Here is a 23,946-nt window from a genome sequence, read left to right as displayed (position 1 = left end):
AACCAGAGGATTATCAGACTCCAGCAGTCAGTTAGAACCATCTTCCAGAAGATGGTTCTCTCGAGCAACATGTGGCCAGCCAGAGGATTATAAGACTCCAGCAGCCAGGTACATGTAGAACCATCTTCCAGAAGATGGTTCTCTCGAGCAACACGTGGCCAACCAGAGATTATAAGACTCCAGCAGTCAGTTAGAACCATCTTCCAGAAGATGGTTCTCTCGAGCAACATGTGGCCAGCCAGAGGATTATAAGACTCCAGTTAGAACCATCTTCTTTAAGACATTTCTCCCCGTGATAAAGCAGCAGCGCGTTCATAACGATCTTGTGGAAGATGGCTCTCCACACCAATCCCGGAATTCTCTCAGTTTTCACAGCGTTCCCTCTCTACCTACGATCTTGAGCTCCCCCTTCACCCCTCTGCCGTGACGTCTCGTCCCCCGCACTAATTGCTTTCGTGCCGTTTCACCTCTTCCCGAGCGACTCGTCGACGTTGTGGGGCAGGTGCCGGCCTGCGATTTGCCTTTTGTGTTTTGCCAGGTGTAAGGCCGCCACTGAGTTACCACGTAGCTGGTTTATCAGAAGCGACCGTGGCCCTCAACAAATGACAGCTCAGCGAAGTGGCCGCATCGCCATCACGTGGAAATGTATCGCAGCAGCCACACAACTGTGAAAGGCGCGGCGGGAGGACCCCGAGACAAATACACGCGACCACGAGGAGATAGGCACACAAATCCTAAATATACAGCAGCAGCAGCAGCAGGCATTGTCAGAGTCGGGATCGAACCCACGACCTCCTGTACACCAGGCGAGGTAGTCAACATCTCCTGGCCACAGTGGTGCCCTCCGGAGAGTGCCTTGCGATTCCTTCGAGGACCCCGGGGTAACGGTCGCCCTCCACCGCCTCTTCCTGTCTCGGCCCTCAGGCCTACAAGGTGTCCAGGGGCCGCGTGTGGCCCATGATGTTCGTCCTCTGCTTCTTGGCCGCCATCCTGTCGGCCTTCCTGGACAACGTCACCACAATGCTCCTCTTCACGCCGGTCACGATCCGGTGATGCGCACCAGGCCCCCCCCCCCCCCCCCCACCACCACCTCGTCCCCCCCACTCACTCACTCACTCACCCACCTACCCACTCACCCACCCACCTACTCATTAACACACCCACCCACTCAACCACCCACTTACTCACCCACACACTCACCCACCTACCCACTTACCCACCCACCCACCCACCTACCCACTCACCCACCCACCCACCCGCAGGCTGTGCGAGGTGGTGAACCTGGACCCCCGCTATGTCCTCATCGCCGAAGTTCTCTTCACCAACATCGGCGGCGCCGCCACGGCCGTGGGGGACCCCCCCAACGTCATCATCGTCTCCAACCCGCGGTTGCAGGCCCTGGTGAATGCACCCTCTCTCATCGTCATCACGGTGGCCAAGAGATGTTGACTACCTCGCCTGGTGTGCGGGAGGTCGTGGGTTCTATCTGACCCTGACGATGCCTGCTGTATATTTGGAGTTTGCGTGTCTCTCTCCCCGTGTTCGCGTGGATTTGTCTCCGGGTCCTCTGGTTTATCGCTCCACATTTAGAATCGACGTATGTGGCTGCTATAAATGTCCACGTGACGATGATGATGATGCTATAAGCCACTTCGTTGAGCTATCATTTGTGGCCAAGTCGCTTCTGAAAAAGAGCTACGTAGCTCAGCGGGCCTCACCTACACACTATTTAGTGTCTTCTTTTACCACGCAGTTCGAGGAGATTTTGCTTGAGTGCGGGTAAGCGGGTGAGTGGGCGGGCGAGCGGGCGAGAGAGCGGGTTAGCGGGTGACCGGGCGGGTGAGCGAGCGGGCAAACGGGTGAATGGGTGCGCGAGCGGGTCAGAGAGCGGATGAGCGGGTGAGCGGATGAGTGAGCGAGCGGATGAGAGAGCGAGCGAGCGGGTGAGCGAATGAGCGAGCGAGCGGATGAGTGAGTGAGCGAGCGGATGAGCGGGTGAGCGGATGAGTGAGCGAGCGGATGAGCGGGTGAGCGAATGAGTGAGCGAGCGGATGAGTGAGTGAGCGAGCGGATGAGCGGGTGAGCGGATGAGTGAGCGAGCGGATGAGTGAGCGAGCGGATGAGTGAGTGAGCGAGCGGATGAGCGGGTGAGCGGATGAGTGAGCGAGCGGATGAGTGAGCGAGCGGATGAGTGAGTGAGGGAGCGGACGAGTGGGTGAGCGAGCTTGTGCTGCACGTGACACAGGGCATCGAGTTCGCGTCGTTCACGCTGCACATGCTGCCCGGGATCCTCCTGGTGAGCGCCGTCTCCTTCCCCTTCCTGCGGCTGCTCTTCTGCGGCACCAAACTCTACAACCGCGAGCCGGCAGACATCATGGGTGGGTGAGGGCAGTGGGTGGGTGAGCGCCGTGGGTGGGTGAGCGCCGTGGGTGGGTGAGCGCCGTGGGTGGGTGAGCGACGTGGGTGGGTGAGCGCCGTGGGTGGCTGAGCGCCGTGGGTGGGTGAGCGACGTGGGTGGGTGAGGGCCGTGGGTGGGTGAGCGCCGTGGGTGGGTGAGCGCCGTGGGTGGGTGAGCAAAGTGGGTGGGTGAGCACCGTGGGTGGGTGAGCGCCGTGGGTGGGTGAGCGACGTGGGTGGGTGAGGGCCGTGGGTGGGTGAGCGCCGTGGGTGGGTGAGCGCCGTGGGTGGGTGAGCAAAGTGGGTGGATGAGCGACGTGGGTGGGTGAGCACCGTGGGTGGGTGAGCGCTTCTCACCGAGTTGTTGTTGTCGTCGTCCGAGCAGAGTTGCAGCACGAGGTGCTCGTGTGGAAGCTGGCGGCACAGAGGATCACTCCGGCGAGCCGCGAGGAGACCACCGTCAAGTGCCTGCTCATGCACAAGGTGCTCAGCCTGGAGGAGCTCCTGCGCAAGAAGATGAACACCTTCCACAGGTGACGGGGACACACACGTGGCTCTCACCCCCCACCACCACCACCACCCCACCACCACCACCACCACCCTCACCACCACCACAACCACCACCACCCAACCACCACCACCACCACCACCCCCACAACCACCACCACCACCACCACCCCACCACCACCACCACCCCACCACCACCACCCCCACCACCACCACCACCCCACCACCACCACCCCCACCACCACCACCCCACCACCACCCCACCACCACCACCACCACCCCACCACCACCACCCCCCCACCACCACCACCCCCACCACCACCACCACTACCCCACCACCACCACCACCACCACCACCCCCACCACCCCCACCACCACCACCACACCACCACCACCCACCACCACCACCACCACCACCCCACCACCACCACACCCCTACCACCACCACCACCACCCCATCACCACCACCACCACCCCCACCACCACCACCACCCCACCACCACCACCACCACCACCCCACCACCACCACCACCACCACCCAACCACCACCACCACCACCCCCACAACCACCACCACCACCCCACCACCACCACACCCCTACCACCACCACCACCACCACCCCATCACCACCACCACCACCACTCCACCACCACCACCACCACCACCACCCCACCACCACCACCACCACCACCCCCACCACCCCCACCACCACCACCCCACCACCACCACCCCCACAACCACCACCCCACCACCACCACCCCCACTACCACCACCCCCACCACCACCACCCCCACCCACGTGGTTGGGCAATCATTTGTGACGGCCAGGGTCGCTGGCCAGGAGTCAGAGTCATTCCCTGTTCACCTTGGGGTGCGACAGACAGTGATGTGCTGTGGCCCCCCGCAATATTGAAGTCTTCTCTGACCTCGTCGTTCGCCAAGCTCCATCCAGCAGCTTGGTGGGCCTGAGCTGCCTGGTGCAATAAACAAAGTCGCCTTCCAGGCGGGCGTTTTAAACCTTCGCCTTGACGTCGGCCCTTGACGGGGGACGACTGCTGCGGAATCGCTGAGTGACGTTCGTTCACCCTCCCCCATCCCCTCCCCCATCCCCCCATCCCCTCCCCCATCCCCCCATCCCCTCCTCCATCCCCCCATCCCCCCATCCCCCACCCTCCATCCCCCCATCCCCATCGTGGCGGCGGTGCCACAGGCAAATCTCGGAGCAAGACGAGAACTGGGAGGAGAACATCCAGGAGCTGCAGAAGAAGGTGGCGAGCTCGTGGGGGGGAGGGCGAAGGGACCGGCGCGTCCAGTCTAAGGGGGCCTCTTCTGGAGGGGGGGGGGAGTGGGGGGGGGAGGGGGGGGAGGGGAGGAGGAGTGGGGGGAGAGGGGGGGGGAGGAGGAGGAGTGGGGGGGAGAGGGGGGGGTAGGGGGGATCCCTCGGGCCTGGCACGGGAGCGGCGGTGAGGCCACCGTGAGTCGTTGCCGTGAATGACAAGTGTCCCTCGTGCGGTGTGGCAACACCAACACCGGAGAGAGACACGGGCGGCCGGCCGGCCGCGGCGCCGGCCGCCCGCCCGGTTCGTGGGCCGTGCCGGCCTCCGTAGGCGATGGCGCTGGCGGGCGGCGCTCGCCCCGACCGTCTGTCGAGGCTGCGCTGGGCCAACTCTGTCTTTGCGTTGGCAGCACCACATCACGGACACGGCGCTGCTGTGCAAGTGCGTCTCCGTCACGGGCGCCGTGCTCGCCACATTCTTCGTCAGCTCCCTCGTCCCCGGCATACACCTCGACCTCGGTAAGGTCACCGTGACCTCGGTTGCGTCACAGTGACCTCGTGAGGTCACGGCTACCTTGGTGAGCTCACCACGACATCGTGAGGTCACGGCTATCTCACCGACGTCACGGCAGCCTCGTGAGGTCACCGCTAGCCTGGCGACGTCACCACGACATCGTGAGGTCACGGCGGCCTCGTGAGGTCACGGCGGCCTCGTGAGGTCACGGCGGCCTCGTGAGGTCACGGCGGCCTCGTGTAAACACTCGTGAAAGCGTCTTAATATGTGGGGGTCTGCAAAGCTTGGGCAGTTGTTGGTGGTGTGGGCTCCTCGCCACACAGCGGGCACGCCGCGCGACTTCGTGACGATTCCAAATGGTTTCATGTCATCACTGAGGCTCAGAGAGCCAGACGAAGGCTTCATGCCATGTGACTGCTGCTGCTGGCTGCCGCATTGTGTGACGCTGACGATGCTGATAATGATGTTGATGATGATGCTGGTGATGAAGCTGATGCTGATGATGCTGATAATGATGTTGATGCTGATGATGAAGCTGATGCTGATGATGCTGATAATGATGATGATGCTGGTGATGAACCTGATGATGCTGATAATGATGTTGATGCTGATGATGCTGGTGATGAAGCTGATGCTGATAATGATGTTGATGCTGATGATGCTGGTGATAATGCTGATGAAGCTGATGACGTTGATGATGATGCTGGTGATGAAGCTGATGCTGGTGATGAAGCTGATGATGCTGATGATGCATTTGCTGACGATGCTGATGGCCGTGTGCAGGCTGGATCGCCATGCTGGGCGCCATGTGGCTCCTGGTGCTTGCCGACGTTCAGGACTTTGACATCATCCTGCACCGCGTCGAGTGGGCCACGCTGCTCTTCTTCTCCGCGCTCTTCATCCTCATGGAGGTGCCGACTTGAGACAGACACAAAGGCCGCCGCCGCCGCCCGCCCGGCATGGCCGCTACCGGGTCTGTCGGGGCCGGCACTGTGGCGCGTGACGGGGTGGGCGGCAGGCACCACTGTCCGGCCGCCTTTGTCTCCCCGGTGACGATGTTTACTACACACCGCACCAGGTATTTATTTGAGGCTGAGTCGACCTAGGGGAGGCCCAGGACCAGTTCAGATGATCGTCACCGGTGTTGGCCGCGAGCGGGAATAGAACTCGGGTCGTCAGGTTCGTAGCACAGCGCGCTGACTGCTACAATACCGCTCCCCACGCGCACACACACAGACACACACACAGGTACACACACACACAGATACACACACACAGACACACACACAGACACACACACAGACACACACAGATACACACACAGATACACACACACAGACACACACACAGACACACACAGACGCACACAGATACACACACAGGTAAACACACACAGGTACACACACACAGGTACACACACGCAGACACACACACAGGTACACACACACAGACACACACAGGTACACACTCACAGACACACACACAAGTACACACACACACTGTAACACACACAGACACACACAGGTACACACAAAGATCAAAGACAAAGATCCCCCATATAGCCTTAACAGACTGTAGGGGCAAGTGCTGTTAGCGAGCACCTATGAAGGCCGGAACGGTACACGAGGGGGTGGGTGGCCACCACCACGCCCGACCGCCTTTGTCTCCCTAGTGGCAATGTTTACACACCGCACCAGGTACTCATTTGAGGCTGAGTCGACCCAGGGGAGGCCCGGGACCGGTTCAGATAATCGTCACTGGTGTTGGCCGTGAGCGGGAATCGAACCCGGGTCGCCAGGTTCATAGCGCAGCGCGCTAACCGCTACACTCTCGCACACACACACCGTAACACACACAGACACACACACACAGGTACACACACACCGTAACACACGCAGACACACACAAACACACACACACAGGTACACACACACACCGTAACACACACAGACACACACAGGTACACAACAACAACAACCGCCATTTGCCACTAAGTGACGGTGATGTCACCACGACGCTTGTGCCAGGCCATGTGCACCTTGAGGCCACGTGAAGTGTCGAACACCCGCTGGCAGGAGGTCACGGGGCAGACCCAAGTGCCACAGGTCGACTAAGATGAACGAGATGACTGGCTGATGCACCACTTGTGCCCCCTACTGTGCCAACCTGCTGTGCTTTAGCCACCCGGCGCTCCGCTCGTTGTTGTGAGCGTCGCTCCTCCGCCCTCCGTTGTTGTTGGAGGGCGACTGCCTTCAACTGCCCAGTAGCGTCCTTCACAAGCCTCCTCCACAGAGGCCGATCTTGACACCTCTGGTACCAGTCATCGGCAAGCCCACTCAGCTCCACGTCCTCCTGTACCACATCACTCCATCTCTTCTCTAGCCTGTGCCGCGCCCGTTTAGCCCCCTCTATCCGGCCGAACAAAAGCTGTTTCAGCATGCGGTGACTGGGCATGCGGGCTACATGACCCAGCCAACGCAGCCTTGCCTGCCGGAGAAGCTCACCGATGGGACTTTGTCCACATCTTACGAGGATTTGTGAGCTCCTTACACAATCTAGCCTGGTTAAACCCAGGATGGATCGTAGGCAGGCTAGCCTAAATGTTTCCAACCGGCGAAGATGTTCCATTAGGGGGGTCCACGTTTCGCAAGCGAAGAGAAGGGAGGGAATGACCGTGGCTGAGAAGACCTGAAGCTTAGTGCGGAGCGACAGACCAGGTAGCTTCCACACAGCGTTACGCAACCGATGAAAATATATTGCCGCTCGACTGATTCGGAGTGAGACCTCTGCTGTTAAACTGGAGCCAGTCATAAGCACACTGCCCAGGTATGGGAATATCTCCACTCTCTCCACAACTGCCTCATCACCGATTGTCAGTTGTGGGGGTCGAGTGCACACAACAACAACAACAACCGCCATTCGCCACTAAGTGGCGGTGACGTCACCACGACGCTTGTGCCAGGCTATGTGCACCCTGAGGCCACGTGAAGTGTCGAGCGCCCGCTGGCAGGAGGTCACGGGGCAGACCCAGGTGCCACGGGTCGACTGACTGTGATGACTGGCTGATGCACCACCTGTGCCCCCTACTGTGCCAACCTGCTGTGCTTTAGCCACCCGGCGCTCCGCTCGTTGTTCTGAGCGTCGCTCCTCCGTCCTCCGTTGTTGTTGGAGGGCGACTGCCTCCAACTGCCCAGTAGCATCCTTCACGAGCCTCCTCCACAGAGGCCGATCTTGACACCGCTGGTACCAGTCATCGGCAAGTCCACTCAGCTCCACGTCCTTCTGTACCACATCACTCCATCTCTTCTCTAGCCCGTGCCGCGCCCGCTTAGCCCCCTCAATCCGGCCAAACAAAAGCTGTTTCGGCATGCGGTGGCTGGGCATGCGGGCTACATGACCCAGCCATCGCAGCCTTGCCTGCCGGAGGAGCTCACCGATGGGACCCTGCCCAGATCTTTCAAGGATTTGTGAGCTCCTCACACAATCCAGTCTGGTTAAACCCAGGATGGATCGTAGGCAGGCCAGCCTAAATGTTTCTAACCGGCGAAGATGTTCCATTAGGGGGGTCCACGTTTCGCAAGCGTAGAGAAGGGAGGGAATGACCGTGGCCGAGAAGACCTGAAGCTTAGTGCGAAGCGACAGACCAGGTAGCTTCCACACAGCGTTACGCAACCGATGAAAAGATATTGCCGCTCGACTGATTCGGAGTGAGACCTCTGCTGTTAAACTGGAGCCAGTCATAAGCACACTGCCCAGGTATGGGAAAACTCTCCACTCTCTCCACAACTGCCCCATCACCGATTGGGAGTTGTGGGGGTGGAGTGTCCGATGGTGCAAAATACCCAGGCAGGTGCTTAGTTTTGGTGGGGCTGATGGTAAGGCCCCACCTCTTAGTGGCACGCTCCAGTCTCAGCAGCAGCGTCTCCAACTCCTCCTCTGACTGAGCAGCTATTACCAAATCATCAGCATACATAACATGGTTGAGCAATAGGGAGCCATCCCTTGACCGCACCCGGGCATCGATTAGCCTCCCATTATATCTGTACCATATGGAGATTCCCCCGGTACAGCTATTGAAGGCTTCACGAACTACGTGGTCAAAATAGATGTTAAATAATGTGGGAGCCAGAGGACATCCCTGTCGCACCCCAAGGTGTACAGGGAATGGCTCTGACTCCTGGCCACGTAGTTTTACCCGGGCCCGCTCACCATCATGAAGGTCCTTAATGATCGTGAGCAGAGGGTCAGGTACTCCAAAAGCACGAAGAACGACCCAGAGCCCAGGCCTACTGATGGTATCATAGGCCTTGACCAGGTCAATAAAGCAGAGATGTAGGTCTTGTTGGAATTCCCTACACCTCTGCTGTAGCAGACGGACAGAAAATATGGCATCTGTGCAGGACCGCCCTTTCCTGAAACCGCATTGGGGCTCCGCAAGCCTCTCCTCAGCGTGCCTGGCAAGGCGATGCTGAATAATCCTTGCCAGGACCTTTCCCGGCACACTGAGGAGTGAGATTCCCCTGTAGTTGTTACAGTCTGTGCGGTCCCCCTTCTTAAAAAGGGGGACCACCAGGGCATCCTTCCAATCCTGCGGAACCCGTCCAGTGGTCCAGACTGTTGTTATGATGTCATATAGGGCAGTCTGTGCACAAACGCCACCCTCCCTCAGCATTTCGCTTGGGAGATCATCTCTGCCCGCTGCCTTTCCTGGTCTCAGACTCCGGATCGCCTTCAATACTTCCTCAGCTGATGGCACCTCAGCCAGCCACTCACAGGGGGTGACTTCTTCCAATATTTGAGGCACCGCAGCCTCAGCAGGGTCATCCTCACTTTGTGCCACGATGTTTTCCTGGCTGAGGGATTTTCCCTCCCCCAGGACCTCACCGAAATGCTCAGCAAATCTGCGAACCTGTTCCTGGGGGTCGGAGATTGGATCACCGTTTTTTCCCCTAATGATGGTAATAGGTGTGGCGCTGCAGGTTACTTTTTGATGGAGTTAAATAGAGATTTGTGATCACGGGCCACTGAGGCAGACTCCATCTCCTCAGCAACCCGCGACCACCACCCATCCTTGCAGCGCCTCACGGCTCTCCGAACCTCTGAGCGAAGGCTGCGGTAAGCCTCCTCATTCTCTGATGTGGGATTCTGTAGCCGATGACAGTGGGCCTGTCGCTTTTTCTCAACCATCCTGAACACCTCCTCTGTCAGCCAGGGTCTCTGGGGAGGTCTGGACCGCGTACCCAAAGCAGCCATTGCAGCTGCATGAGTCACAGTCCTAAACCTCGCCCATTTACCCTCGACATCAGGAGGAGTCGGGGACGATGCCAATCCCAGCCACAAGCGATGATGAAATTCTCGCTTGCAACTTTCATCAGATAACTGAGACCAGGCCACTTTATGTTGGAATGGGGTCCTGGGTGTACACCCACCACCGGAGTGGAAGAATGGCAGGCGCATCTTACAGATGACTAGTCGATGGTCAGAGGGCAGATCAGCTCCACGGTAGGTCCTGGTGTCAAGGACATGGGCTCGCATTCGCTGGTCCGTCACTATGTAGTCCAGCAGATGTTCTTGCTTGGACCCGGCATGCATCCATGATGTTGTGTGGATGCGCCGATGCCGGAACAGCGTGTTGGTAATTACAAGCCCATGGGCTGCACAAAAATCTAGCAGCCTCCTACCGTTGTTATTGAGCTGATCTGGCCCATGACCTCCAATCACTCCAGACCAGGTGCCAGTATCATGACCAACTCGGGCATTGAAGTCACCCAACATGATGACTCTATCCCGAGGGGCCACTTTAGCCAGCACCTGTGACAGGAGGTCATAGAAGGCATCTGACTCATTGGCTTTGCCTGCATCCCTCCACGGATGTTCATCTTCGGTGGGGGCATAAGTAACCACGACCACCATTCCTCGCCTCCGGTTGATGGGAAGGCGAGCCCAAAGTAGCCTGGGGCTTACAGCTTCCCACACCTCACCGCCACGCTCCCACGCCCCCTTCATTCTTTTGTTCAAAAGAAGACCCACACCCTGTTGTTTGGCAGTCTGCTGCCCCGAGTAGAGGACTGTCCACCCCTCATGGTGGCAGGAGCCAGAGCCGGTCCACCGGACCTCCTGAATGCCGCATAGATCCAGGCGGTACCGGTCCAGCTCCCGACAGAGGAGTGGCAGCCTCTCCTCTGCAGTGAGCGTTCGAACATTCCACGTGGCCACCCGTTGTGGCTTTTCGTTGTTCTGGAGTAGCCCCGAGGGTAGGTATTCAATCTCCTGGCTACGCCAATTGGGGTTTGGCCAGGAGACGTCATAGACGCCTGGCCCCCCGGGGCCTCCGGCACAAGCTTATTTGTTACATATTTCAGTTTAACTCGTGGTTTCGTGGTAATTAATTGAAGGTGGAGGGGTTACCAGCCCCTCGCACCCATCCAGAGCCCCCGTTTAGCCCCTGTGGTGGACACATATGCCATGAGGGGAGGAGCCAATCAAAATTGGATCTCCCCCCACAGCACTGTCCACGACAGAGTTGCCCGTCCGGCACCGCGAGGAGGTAGGGGGTTGTTTTGCCGAGTGCACACACACACCGTAACACACACAGGTACACACACACGCACGTAAAAAGATTCAGCGCCGTCATCATCGTCGGAAATTTCATGGAGATCCTGACTGTGATTCATTCTCGCCATCATCATCGTTGCTTTAATTTTTTTGTATCGCGGTCGATGTTCATCATCATCAATCATTTTTGTCATCATCATTGTCGCCATTGACGTCATCATAATTATCATCAAAATCATCATCATCAATGTCATGACCACGGTTATTGTCAACGTCATCGCCATGATCCATGGCCGATGCTGGATGAAGGCTTCTGCGACCTCGTGACCTTACGACCTCGCAACTTTGCGACCCCGTGACCTCTTTACCTCACGACCTCACGACCCCGTGACCTCATGACCTTGTAACCTCACGATCTCGCGACCTCATGACCTCGCGACATCGCGATCCCATCGATCCCAAAACGTCAGCTGTGTCTTTGTTTCTATTGTCACCACACGTCAGCTGTCTCTTTGTTTCCATTGTCACCACGTGTCAGCTGTGTCTTTGTTTCTATTGTCACCACGTGTCAGCTGTGCCTTTGTTTCTATTGTCACCACGTGTCAGCTGTCTCTTTGTTTCTATTGTCACCACGTGTCAGCTGTGCCTTTGTTTCTATTGTCACCACGTGTCAGCTGTCTCTTTGTTTCTATTGTCACCACGTGTCAGCTGTCTCTTTGTTTCTATTGTCACCACGTGTCAGCTGTCTCTTTGTTTCCATTGTTACCACACGTCAGCTGTCTCTTTGTTTCCATTGTCACCACACGTCAGCTGTCTCTTTGTTTCCATTGTCACCACACGTCAGCTGTGTCTTTGTTTCCATTGTCACCACACGTCAGCTTGTCTTTGTTTCTATTGTCACCACACGTCAGCTGTGTCTTTGTTTCCATTGTCACCACGTGTCAGCTGTCTCTTTGTTTCTATTGTCACCACGTGTCAGCTGTCTTTATTTCTATTGTCACCACACGTCAGCTGTCTTTGTTTCTATTGTCACCACACGTCAGCTGTCTCTTTGTTTCCATTGTCACCACACGTCAGCTGTCTCTTTGTTTCTATTGTCAGCACGAGTCAGCTGTGTCTTTGTTTCCATTGTCACCACGCGTCAGCTGTGTCTTTGTTTCCATTGTCACCACACGTCAGCTGTCTCTTTGTTTCTATTGTCACCACGCGTCAGCTGTGTCTTTGTTTCTATTGTCACCACACGTCAGCTGTCTTTGTTTCTATTGTCACCACACGTCAGCTGTGTCTTTGTTTCTATTGTCACCACGCGTCAGCTGTCTCTTTGTTTCTATTGTCACCACGTGTCAGCTGTGTCTTTGTTTCTATTGTCACCACGTGTCAGCTGTCTCTTTGTTTCTATTGTCACCACGTGTCAGCTGTCTCTTTGTTTCTATTGTCACCACGTGTCAGCTGTCTCTTTGTTTCCATTGTTACCACACGTCAGCTGTCTCTTTGTTTCCATTGTCACCACACGTCAGCTGTCTCTTTGTTTCCATTGTCACCACGTGTCAGCTGTGTCTTTGTTTCCATTGTCACCACGTGTCAGCTGTGTCTTTGTTTCTATTGTCACCACGAGTCAGCTGTCTTTGTTTCTATTGTCACCACGTGTCAGCTGTGTCTTTGTTTCTATTCTCACCACACGTCAGCTTTGTCTTGTTTCTATTGTTACCACACGTCAGCTGTGTCTTTGTTTCTATTGTCACCACACGTCAGCTGTGTCTTTGTTTCTATTGTCAACACGCGTCAGCTGTCCCTTTGATTCTATTGTCACCACGCGTCAGCTGTCTCTTTGTTTCTTTTGTCACCACGTGTCAGCTGTGTCTTTGTTTCTATTGTCACCACGCGTCAGCTGTCTCTTTGATTCTATTGTCACCACGCGTCAGCTGTCTCTTTGTTTCTTTTGTCACCACGTGTCAGCTGTGTCTTTGTTTCTATTGTCACAACACGTCAGCTGTCTCTTTGTTTCTATTGTCACCACACGTCAGCTGTCTCATTGTTTCTATTGTCACCACACGTCAGCTGTCTCTTTGTTTCTATTGTCACCACGTGTCAGCTGTGTCTTTGTTTCTATTGTCACCACACGTCAGCTGTCTTTGTTTCTATTGTCACCACACGTCAGCTGTCTCTTTGTTTCTATTGTCACCACGTGTCAGCTGTGTCTTTGTTTCTATTGTTACCACACGTCAGCTGTCTCTTTGTTTCTATTGTCACCACGTGTCAGCTGTGTCTTTGTTTCTATTGTCACCACACGTCAGCTGTCTTTGTTTCTATTGTCACCACACGTCAGCTGTCTCTTTGTTTCTATTGTCACCACGTGTCAGCTGTGTCTTTGTTTCTATTGTCACCACACGTCAGCTGTCTCTTTGTTTCCATTGTCACCACACGTCAGCTGTCTCTTTGTTTCTATTGTCAGCACGAGTCAGCTGTGTCTTTGTTTCCATTGTCACCACGCGTCAGCTGTGTCTTTGTTTCCATTGTCACCACACGTCAGCTGTCTCTTTGTTTCTATTGTCACCACGCGTCAGCTGTGTCTTTGTTTCTATTGTCACCACACGTCAGCTGTCTTTGTTTCTATTGTCACCACACGTCAGCTGTGTCTTTGTTTCTATTGTCACCACGCGTCAGCTGTCTCTTTGTTTCTATTGTCACCACGTGTCAGCTGTGTCTTTGTTTCTATTGTCACCACGTGTCAGCTGTCTCTTTGTTTCTATTGTCACCACGTGTCAGCTGTCTCTTTGTTTCTATTGTCACCACGTGTCAGCTGTCTCTTTGTTTCCATTGTTACCACACGTCAGCTGTCTCTTTGTTTCCATTGTCACCACACGTCAGCTGTCTCTTTGTTTCCATTGTCACCACGTGTCAGCTGTGTCTTTGTTTCCATTGTCACCACGTGTCAGCTGTGTCTTTGTTTCTATTGTCACCACGAGTCAGCTGTCTTTGTTTCTATTGTCACCACGTGTCAGCTGTGTCTTTGTTTCTATTCTCACCACACGTCAGCTTTGTCTTGTTTCTATTGTTACCACACGTCAGCTGTGTCTTTGTTTCTATTGTCACCACACGTCAGCTGTGTCTTTGTTTCTATTGTCAACACGCGTCAGCTGTCCCTTTGATTCTATTGTCACCACGCGTCAGCTGTCTCTTTGTTTCTTTTGTCACCACGTGTCAGCTGTGTCTTTGTTTCTATTGTCACCACGCGTCAGCTGTCTCTTTGATTCTATTGTCACCACGCGTCAGCTGTCTCTTTGTTTCTTTTGTCACCACGTGTCAGCTGTGTCTTTGTTTCTATTGTCACAACACGTCAGCTGTCTCTTTGTTTCTATTGTCACCACACGTCAGCTGTCTCATTGTTTCTATTGTCACCACACGTCAGCTGTCTCTTTGTTTCTATTGTCACCACGTGTCAGCTGTGTCTTTGTTTCTATTGTCACCACACGTCAGCTGTCTTTGTTTCTATTGTCACCACACGTCAGCTGTCTCTTTGTTTCTATTGTCACCACGTGTCAGCTGTGTCTTTGTTTCTATTGTTACCACACGTCAGCTGTCTCTTTGTTTCTATTGTCACCACGTGTCAGCTGTGTCTTTGTTTCTATTGTCACCACACGTCAGCTGTCTTTGTTTCTATTGTCACCACACGTCAGCTGTCTCTTTGTTTCTATTGTCACCACGTGTCAGCTGTGTTTTTGTTTCTATTGTCACCACACGTAAGCTGTCTCTTTGTTTCTATTGTCACCACGTGTCAGCTGTGTCTTTGTTTCTATTGTCACCACATGTCAGCTGTCTCTTTGTTTCTTTTGTCACCACGTGTCAGCTGTGTCTTTGTTTCTATTGTCACCACGTGTCAGCTGTGTCTTTGTTTCTATTGTCACCACACGTCAGCTGTCTTTGTTTCTATTGTCACCACACGTCAGCTGTCTCTTTGTTTCTATTGTCACCACGTGTCAGCTGTGTCTTTGTTTCTATTGTCACCACACGTCAGCTGTCTTTGTTTCTATTGTCACCACACGTCAGCTGTCTCTTTGTTTCTATTGTCACCACGTGTCAGCTGTGTCTTTGTTTCTATTGTCACCACACGTCAGCTGTCTCTTTGTTTCTATTGTCACCACACGTCAGCTGTCTCTTTGTTTCTATTGTCACCACACGTCAGCTGTCTCTTTGTTTCTATTGTCACCACGCGTCAGCTGTGTCTTTGTTTCTATTGTCACCACACGTCAGCTGTCTCTTTGTTTCTATTGTCACCACGTGTCAGCTGTGTCTTTGTTTCTATTGTCACCACACGTCAGCTGTCTCTTTGTTTCTATTGTCACTACACGTCAGCTGTCTCTTTGTTTCTATTGTCACCACACGTCAGCTGTCTCTTTGTTTCTATTGTCACCACACGTCAGCTGTGTCTTTGTTTCTATTGTCACCACACGTCAGCTGTGTCTTTGTTTCTATTGTCACCACGCGTCAGCTGTCTCTTTGTTTCTATTGTCACCACACTTCAGCTGTCTCTTTGTTTCTATTGTCACCACGCATCAGCTGTGTCTTTGTTTCTATTGTCACCACACGTCAGCTGTCTCTTTGTTTCTATTGTCACCACACTTCAGCTGTCTCTTTGTTTCTATTGTCACCACACGTCAGCTGTGTCTTTGTTTCCATTGTCACCACACGTCAGCTGTGTCTTTGTTTCCATTGTCGCGCTCGCAGGCGTTGGCTCACCTGCGGCTCATCGACTACATTGGACGGCAGACATCGAGTCTCATCAAGGTGGACACATGGCCCCACACGCACACTCGGCACACCGGGGGACTCCTCGGGGGGGAGACACTGAGAGACACTGAGAGATACAGGGAGATACTGGGAGACACTGGGAGACACAGGGAGACACAGGGAGAGACTGGGAGACACTGCGAGATAAAGGGAGACACAGGGAGACACTGGGAGACACTGAGAGACACAGGGAGAGACTGAGAGATACTGGGAGACACAGGGAGAGACTGAGAGATACTGGAAGACACAGGGAGACACTGGGAGATCCTGGGAGACACAGGGAGACACTGGGAGATACTGGAAGACACTGAGAGATACAGGGAGACAATGGGAGACACTGAGAGACACAGGGAGACACTGGGAGACACAGGGAGACATTGAGAGATACAGAGAGACACTGGAAGATCCTGGGAGACACAGGGAGACACTGGGAGATCCTGGGAGACACAGGGGGACACAGGGAGACACTGGGAGACACTGAGAGATAAAGGGAGACACAAGGAGACACAGGGAGACACAGGGAGACACAGGGAGACACTGAGAGACACTGAGAGATACAGGGAGACAATGGGAGACACTGAGAGACACAGGGAGACACTGGGAGACACAGGGAGACATTGAGAGATACAGAGAGACACTGGGAGATACTGGGAGACACAGGGAGACACTGGGAGATCCTGGGAGACACAGGGGGACACAGGGAGACACTGGGAGACACTGAGAGATAAAGGGAGACACAAGGAGACACAGGGAGACACAGGGAGACACTGAGAGACACTGAGAGATACAGGGAGACAATGGGAGACACTGAGAGACACAGGGAGACACTGGGAGATCCTGGGAGACACAGGGGGACACAGGGAGACACTGGGAGACACTGAGAGATAAAGGGAGACACAAGGAGACACAGGGAGACACAGGGAGACACAGGGAGACACTGAGAGATACAGGGAGACAATGGGAGACACTGAGAGACACAGGGAGACACTGGGAGACACAGGGAGACATTGAGAGATACAGAGAGACACTGGGAGATCCTGGGAGACACAGGGAGACACTGGGAGATCCTGGGAGACACAGGGGGACACAGGGAGACACTGGGAGACACTGAGAGATAAAGGGAGACACAAGGAGACACAGGGAGACACAGGGAGACACAGGGAGACACTGAGAGACACTGAGAGATACAGGGAGACACTGGGAGACACAGGGAGACACTGGGAGACACTGGGAGATCCTGGGAGGCACAGGGAGACACTGAGAGATACAGGGAGACACTGGGAGACACAGGGAGACACTGGTAGACACTGGGAGATACAGGGAGACACTGGGAGACACTGAGAGACACAGGGAGACACTGGGAGACACGGGGAGATCCTGGGAGACACAAGGAGACACTGGGAGATCCTGGGAGGCACAGGGAGACACTGGGAGATACTGGGAGACACTGAGAGATACTGGGAGACACTGGGAGATACTGAGAGATATAGGGAGACACTGGGAGACACAGGGAGACACTGGGAGATCCTGGGAGACACAGGGAGACACTGGGAGATCCTGGGAGGCACAGGGAGACACTGAGAGATACTGGGAGACACTGAGAGATACTGGGAGACACTGGGAGATACTGAGAGATACAGGGAGACACTGGGAGACACAGGGAGACACTGAGAGACACAGGGAGACACCGGGAGACACAGGGAGACACTGGGAGACACAGGGAGACATTGAGAGATACAGGGAGACACTGGGAGACACTGGGAGACACAGGGAGACACTGGGAGACACTGGGAGATACTGAGAGATACTGGGAGATATTGGGAGATACAGTGAGACACTGAGAGATACAGGGAGACACTGAGAGACACTGGGAGACACTGGGAGACACAGGGAGACATTGAGAGATACAGGGAGACACTGGGAGACACTGGGAGATGATTGCGAGCCAGCAACCGCGAATCTGGTTGCTGTCACATTCACTCAATCAAGCCGGGGGGATAGGGGACAGGACGAGTTGTGCGACGTTGTTGTTGTTGTGGTGGTTGTGTTGTTGTGGTGGTGGCTGTGTTGTTGTGGTGGTGGCTGTGTTGTTGTTGTTGTGGGGGTGGCTGTGTTGTTGTGGTGGTGGTGGCTGTGTTGTTGATGTTGTTGTTGTTCTGGTGGCTGTGTTGTTGTTGTGGTGGCTGTGTTGTTGTTGTTGTGGTGGCTGTGTTGTTGTGGTGGTGGTGGCTGTGTTGTTGTTGTTGTGGTGGCTGTGGTGGCTGTGTTGTTGTGGTGGCTGTGGTGGCTGTGTTGTTGTGGTGGCTGTGGTGGCTGTGTTGTTGTGGTGGCTGTGGTGGCTGTGTTGTTGTTGATGTTGTTGATGTTGTTGACGTATCCCCGCAGTCGGTGCCGGCAGAGAGCCGTCTGGTGGTGGCGTGTGTCCTCATCCTGTGGGTGGCTGCACTCGCTTCGTCCCTCATCGACAACATCCCCTTCACGGCCACCATGGTGCCTCTCACACACCACCACCACAACCACCACCACCACCACCACAACTACCACCACCACAACCACAACTACCACCACAACCACCACCACAACTACTACCACAACCACCACCACCACAACTACCACAACCACCAACATAACCACAACTACTACCACAACCACAACTACCACCACAACCACCACAACCACCACAACCACCACCACAACTACCACCACCAACAAAACCACCACCACAACCACAACTACCACCACAACCACAACTACCACCACCACCACGACAACCACTCACGGCCACCAACAACACCAGTGAAGATTACTTTAACAGGTCCTGGGCCTCCCCTAGGTCGACTGAGCCTCAGCAGTGGGGAGACAAAGGTGGCCGGGCGTGGTGCTGTCCTCCCACCCGCTCGTCCACAATGGAGGTGTTTTGGGTTAGATCGCCACGTAAATATATAAATGTTGTGTCATTGAACCCGCCACCACCCGACACAGCCAAGGGTTAACGTCACGTGAACAGAGCGTGCCAATTCGTCACTAGTACAGCACTAGTGTGTAGTGTATAGTGTAGTGTATAGTAGTGTATTGTGTAGTAGTGTATAGTGTAGTGTATAGTAGTGTATTGTGTAGTAGTGTATAGTGTAGTGTATAGTAGTGTATTGTGTAGTAGTGTATAGTGTAGTGTATAGTAGTGTATAGTGTAGTGTGTAGTGTAGTGTGTAGTGTATAGTAGTGTATAGTGTAGTGTATAGTGTAGTATACTAGTACAGCACTAGTGTGTAGTGTATAGTCTATTGTGTAGTAGTGTATTGTGTAGTAGTGTATAGTGTAGTGTATAGTAGTGTATTGTGTAGTAGTGTATAGTGTAGTGTATAGTAGTGTATTGTGTAGTAGTGTATAGTGTAGTGTATAGTAGTGTATTGTGTAGTAGTGTATAGTCTATTGTGTAGTAGTGTATTGTGTAGTAGTGTATAGTGTAGTGTATAGTAGTGTATTGTGTAGTAGTGTATAGTGTAGTGTATAGTAGTGTATAGTGTAGTGTATAGTGTAGTGTATAGTGTAGTGTATAGTAGTGTATAGTGTAGTGTAGTGTGTAGTGTATAGTAGTGTATAGTGTAGTGTATAGTGTAGTATACTAGTACAGCACACCGGTGTGTGTTGAAGAGCAATCCCCAACATTTACAATCTGAGTCCGACGTTTCGCCAGTAATAACAACCAGCTTCATCAGCCAGATCCGTGGAGAAATCCTCCCGAGTCGTTCCTTGACGTCACTTGCGAGCCCTTCACGTGCGAAGGGGGATGGGGGTTAGTGAATGCATCGATTGGGTTGATATGGTAATCAGCGTACATTACACAGGCACATTGCCATTGTACATCCTGTCGCTTGTGTGCACTAAAATAGCAGGACCTGCAATTGGGTGCGGCGTACAGGTAATCACTATTGACGTACCTGTAGAGGAATGTATTTAAACATTGTATTGTTTGATGATTCTCTTCCAAGCAGCACGAAGCCTGTAGCTATACGACCGGTTAAATTCAGTTGTATTACTCTCAACTTCGATAGATTATCTAATTAGTCTTGGCCAGTAGTATCTAGTTTTAATTCCAACATTGTCAAAATGGAGTGTCCTTGTTGGCACGCGTGTTCTGCCACTGCTGACAGTTGTATCTGGGAGTGTTCCATATTCCTTGGTGTTCTCTTCATCTCGTGCTGATCATTCGTCCTGTCAGCCCAACGTAGCGTTTGCCGCAAGAGCAATTCATCCGGTACACACCTTCTGTTGATAGCTTCGGTAATAAATCTCTTGTACCAGATATTAATTTCTGTATTTTATGCACCGTGCCAAATCTGACTCGGATGTTTTGTTTTTCCAAGCATCTGGCGAGTTTATCAATTACTCCCGCAATGTTTAATAGTTGTAATTACTTGGGCAGTCTCAACTCTCGTGATATTTTATTTTATTTGGTTTTGGCATTCAGTGCCCTGTTGATTTGTGCATCATTGTAACCGTTCAATTGCAGTGCTTCTTCTTTAACATTTAACTTCTCAGACTATCACCCTCTGACACTTTCTTAGCCAGAACTATGAGCGTCTTGATGAGAGGGGATTTCTGTGCAGGGTGATCGTGTGCCACAGTGCACACTTGCCCCAACAGCCTGTGTGGGTTACACGGGGGATCTTTGTCTCTGTGTGTGCGTGTCACAGATTCCGGTGTTGCTAAACCTGAGCCAGGACCCGGATGTGAACCTCCCGATCAAGCCGCTGATTTACTCGCTGGCATTCGGAGCCTGCCTGGGAGGTGATGGAGGAGATGCCCACTGATTCATCACGACACACAGTGACTTACACCCGTTGATTCAATACCCACTGATCCATCACAACGCACAGTGACTTACACCCGTTGATTCAATACTCACTGATTCATCACGACACACAGTGACTTACACCCGTTGATTCAATACCCACTGATCCATCACAACGCACAGTGAATCGTACCCGTTGATTCAATACCCACTGATTCATCACAACGCACAGTGAATCGTACCCGTTGATTCAATACCCACTGATTCATCACAACACACAGTGACTTCTACCCATTGATTCAATACCTACTCATCCATCACGACACACAGTGACTTATACCCGCTGATTCAATACCCACTGATTCATCACGACACAGTGCCTTACACCCGTTGATTCAATACCCACTGATCCATCACGACACACAGTGACTTATACCCGTTGATTCAATACCCACTGATCCATCACAACGCACAGTGAATCATACCCGTTGATTCAATACCCACTGATTCATCACAACACACAGTGACTTCTACCCGTTGATTCAATACCTACTCATCCATCACGACACACAGTGACTTCTACCCGTTGATTCAATACCCACTGATCCATCACAACACACAGTGACTTACACCCTGTTGATTCAATACCCACTGATTCATCACGACACATAGTGACTTACACCCATTGATTCAATACTCACTGATTCATCACGACACACAGTGACTTACACCCGTTGATTCAATACCCACTGATCCATCACAACACACGGTGACTTATACCCGTTGATTCAATACCCACTGATCCATCACAACACACAGTGCCTTACACCCGTTGATTCAATACCCACTGATCCATCACGACACACAGTGACTTATACCCGTTGATTCAATACCCACTGATCCATCACAACGCACAGTGAATCATACCCGTTGATTCAATACCCACTGATTCATCACAACACACAGTGACTTCTACCCGTTGATTCAATACCTACTCATCCATCACGACACACAGTGACTTCTACCCGTTGATTCAATACCCACTGATCCATCACAACACACAGTGACTTACACCCGTTGATTCAATACCCACTGATTCATCACGACACATAGTGACTTACACCCATTGATTCAATACCCACTGATTCATCACGACACACAGTGACTTACACCCGTTGATTCAATACCCACTGATCCATCACAACACACAGTGACTTATACCCGTTGATTCAATACCCACTGATCCATCACAACACACAGTGACTTACACCCGTTGATTCAATACTCACTGATCCATTGCGTCTGGAATTCCGCACGCCTGCAGCGAGATCCGTAGCCGGGTGGTGATGATGGTGATGATGGTGATGATGGTGATGACAGAGAGTGATTATGATCATGATGATGTTAATGTGTGTTGGAAATGGAGCACTGAGTGATGATGATGTCAGTGATGATGATGATGTTGGTGACGATGGTGATGGACCACTGATGATAATGATGATGTTGATGTTGGTTGTGTGCGTAGGGAATGGAACTGATGATGATGATGACGATGTTGACGGTGATGATGGGTGCATGAAATAAACATTCATGATGATGATGTTGACGATGTTGTTGTTGTTGGTGACGATGTTTATGATCGTGTGCGCGCAGGGAACGGAACGCTGATCGGAGCGTCGTCTAACGTGGTCTGCGCTGGAATTGCGGAGCAACACGGATATGGATTCTCATTCATGCAGTTCTTCAAGTGAGAGGCGCCTCCACATGCACAAAGATGACCCCTGTAGCCTCATCGACCTTTGACGCAAGCGCTGTTAGCGAGGGCGTGGGCGGACAGCACCAGGCCCGGCCGCCTTTGTCTCCCCAGTGGCGATGTTTACTGCACACCGTGCCGGGCTACTCGTTTGAGGCTCAGGTTCAGATCATAATCGTCACCGATGTTGGGAATCGAATTCGGGTCGTCGGATTTGTCGTGCACCGCGTTTATCTGAACCGGTCCTGGGCCTCCCCTAGGTCGACTTAGCCTCAAACAATTGCCTGCTGCAGGGTGTAGTAAACATCGCCACCCGGGAGACAAAGGCGGCCGGGCGTGGCCACCCACCCCCTCGTGCACCGTGCCGGCCTTCAACAGGTGCTGCTCGCTAACAGCACTTGCCCCGACAGTCCGTTAAGGCTACACGGGGGCTCTTTGTCTTTGTCCAGGCTGGGATTCCCCATGATGCTGCTGTCCACCACGGTGGCCACGGCTTACCTCCTCGTGTGCCACGGCGTGCTGGAGTGGAACTCGTAGGGACCCCCGGGGATTCCGACGCCGTGATCCCTGCCGGAGTTGGGAGTCTTCGTTGTCGCTACGACGGCCGCTACGGATCGGCTGTGCGTTGTATCCTAGTGGTAGTGCCTTACGCCAGCCGCTAAGGCAGCGTTCCGCTGAAGATTGAGCGGGCGAATGTCGTCTTGCGTCTTGATGGGGTTCGCTTCATCACGTGGTCAAATAAAGGATCGGACGACACGATTCGTGCTCTGGGGCGTCACGTGGGAGCCGAGACGTGTGCGGTGTGTGTGTGTTAGGGATGTGTGTGTTAGGGATGTGTGTGTTAGGGATGTGTGTGTGTGTTAGGGATGTGTGTGTGTTATGTGTGTTAGGGATGTGTGTGTGTGTTAGGGATGTGTGTGTGTTATGTGTGTGTGTGTTAGGGATGTGTGTGTGTGTTAGGGATGTGTGTGTGTGTTAGGGATGTGTGTGTTAGGGATGTGTGTGTTAGGGATGTTTGTGTGTTAGGGATGTGTGTGTGTGTGTGTTAGGGATGTGTGTGTTAGGGATGTGTGTGTTAGGTGTGTGTGTGTTAGGTGTGTGTGTGTGTGTGTTAGAGATGTGTGTGTTAGGGATGTGTGTGTGTGTTAGGGATGTGTGTGTTAGGGTTGTGTGTGTGTGTGTGTTAGGGATGTGTGTGTGTGTTAGAGATGTGTGTGTTAGGTGTGTGTGTGTTAGGGATGTGTGTGTGTGTGTTAGGGATGTGTGTGTGTGTTAGGGATGTGTGTGTGTGTTAGGGATGTGTGTGTGTGTTAGGGATGTGTGTGTTTGTTAGGGATGTGTGTGTTAGGGATGTGTGTGTGTTAG

At 53.2% G+C, this 23,946-nt stretch overlaps 1 protein-coding gene across 3 annotated transcripts in view; it reads left to right on the top strand.

Annotated features, from left to right (window-relative positions):
- The window catches only part of OCA2 (OCA2 melanosomal transmembrane protein), a 60,849-nt gene extending 37,509 nt beyond the window's left edge, over positions 1-23,340 (top strand). For all 3 annotated transcript variants that reach the window (XM_076053413.1, XM_076053414.1, XM_032976916.2), the window contains exons 13-24: positions 925-1,049; positions 1,263-1,401; positions 2,246-2,378; positions 2,783-2,930; positions 4,114-4,171; positions 4,590-4,698; positions 5,477-5,604; positions 15,974-16,033; positions 18,422-18,526; positions 20,731-20,824; positions 22,482-22,575; positions 23,031-23,340. In XM_076053413.1, the coding sequence (XP_075909528.1) occupies positions 925-1,049; positions 1,263-1,401; positions 2,246-2,378; positions 2,783-2,930; positions 4,114-4,171; positions 4,590-4,698; positions 5,477-5,604; positions 15,974-16,033; positions 18,422-18,526; positions 20,731-20,824; positions 22,482-22,575; positions 23,031-23,118 (1,281 nt within the window). In that variant the 3' untranslated portion in view covers positions 23,119-23,340. The remainder of the gene's footprint in view (positions 1-924; positions 1,050-1,262; positions 1,402-2,245; positions 2,379-2,782; positions 2,931-4,113; positions 4,172-4,589; positions 4,699-5,476; positions 5,605-15,973; positions 16,034-18,421; positions 18,527-20,730; positions 20,825-22,481; positions 22,576-23,030) is intronic.
- Positions 23,341-23,946: the final 606 nt, after the last annotated feature.

This window comes from Petromyzon marinus, chromosome 61 (assembly GCF_048934315.1).
Source record: "Petromyzon marinus isolate PM22_M1 ecotype Great Lakes invasive population chromosome 61, UKy_Petmar_22M1.pri1.0, whole genome shotgun sequence".
Classification (NCBI taxonomy): Eukaryota; Metazoa; Chordata; class Hyperoartia; order Petromyzontiformes; family Petromyzontidae; genus Petromyzon; species Petromyzon marinus.
This window is presented reverse-complemented; position numbering and strand designations above follow the sequence as displayed.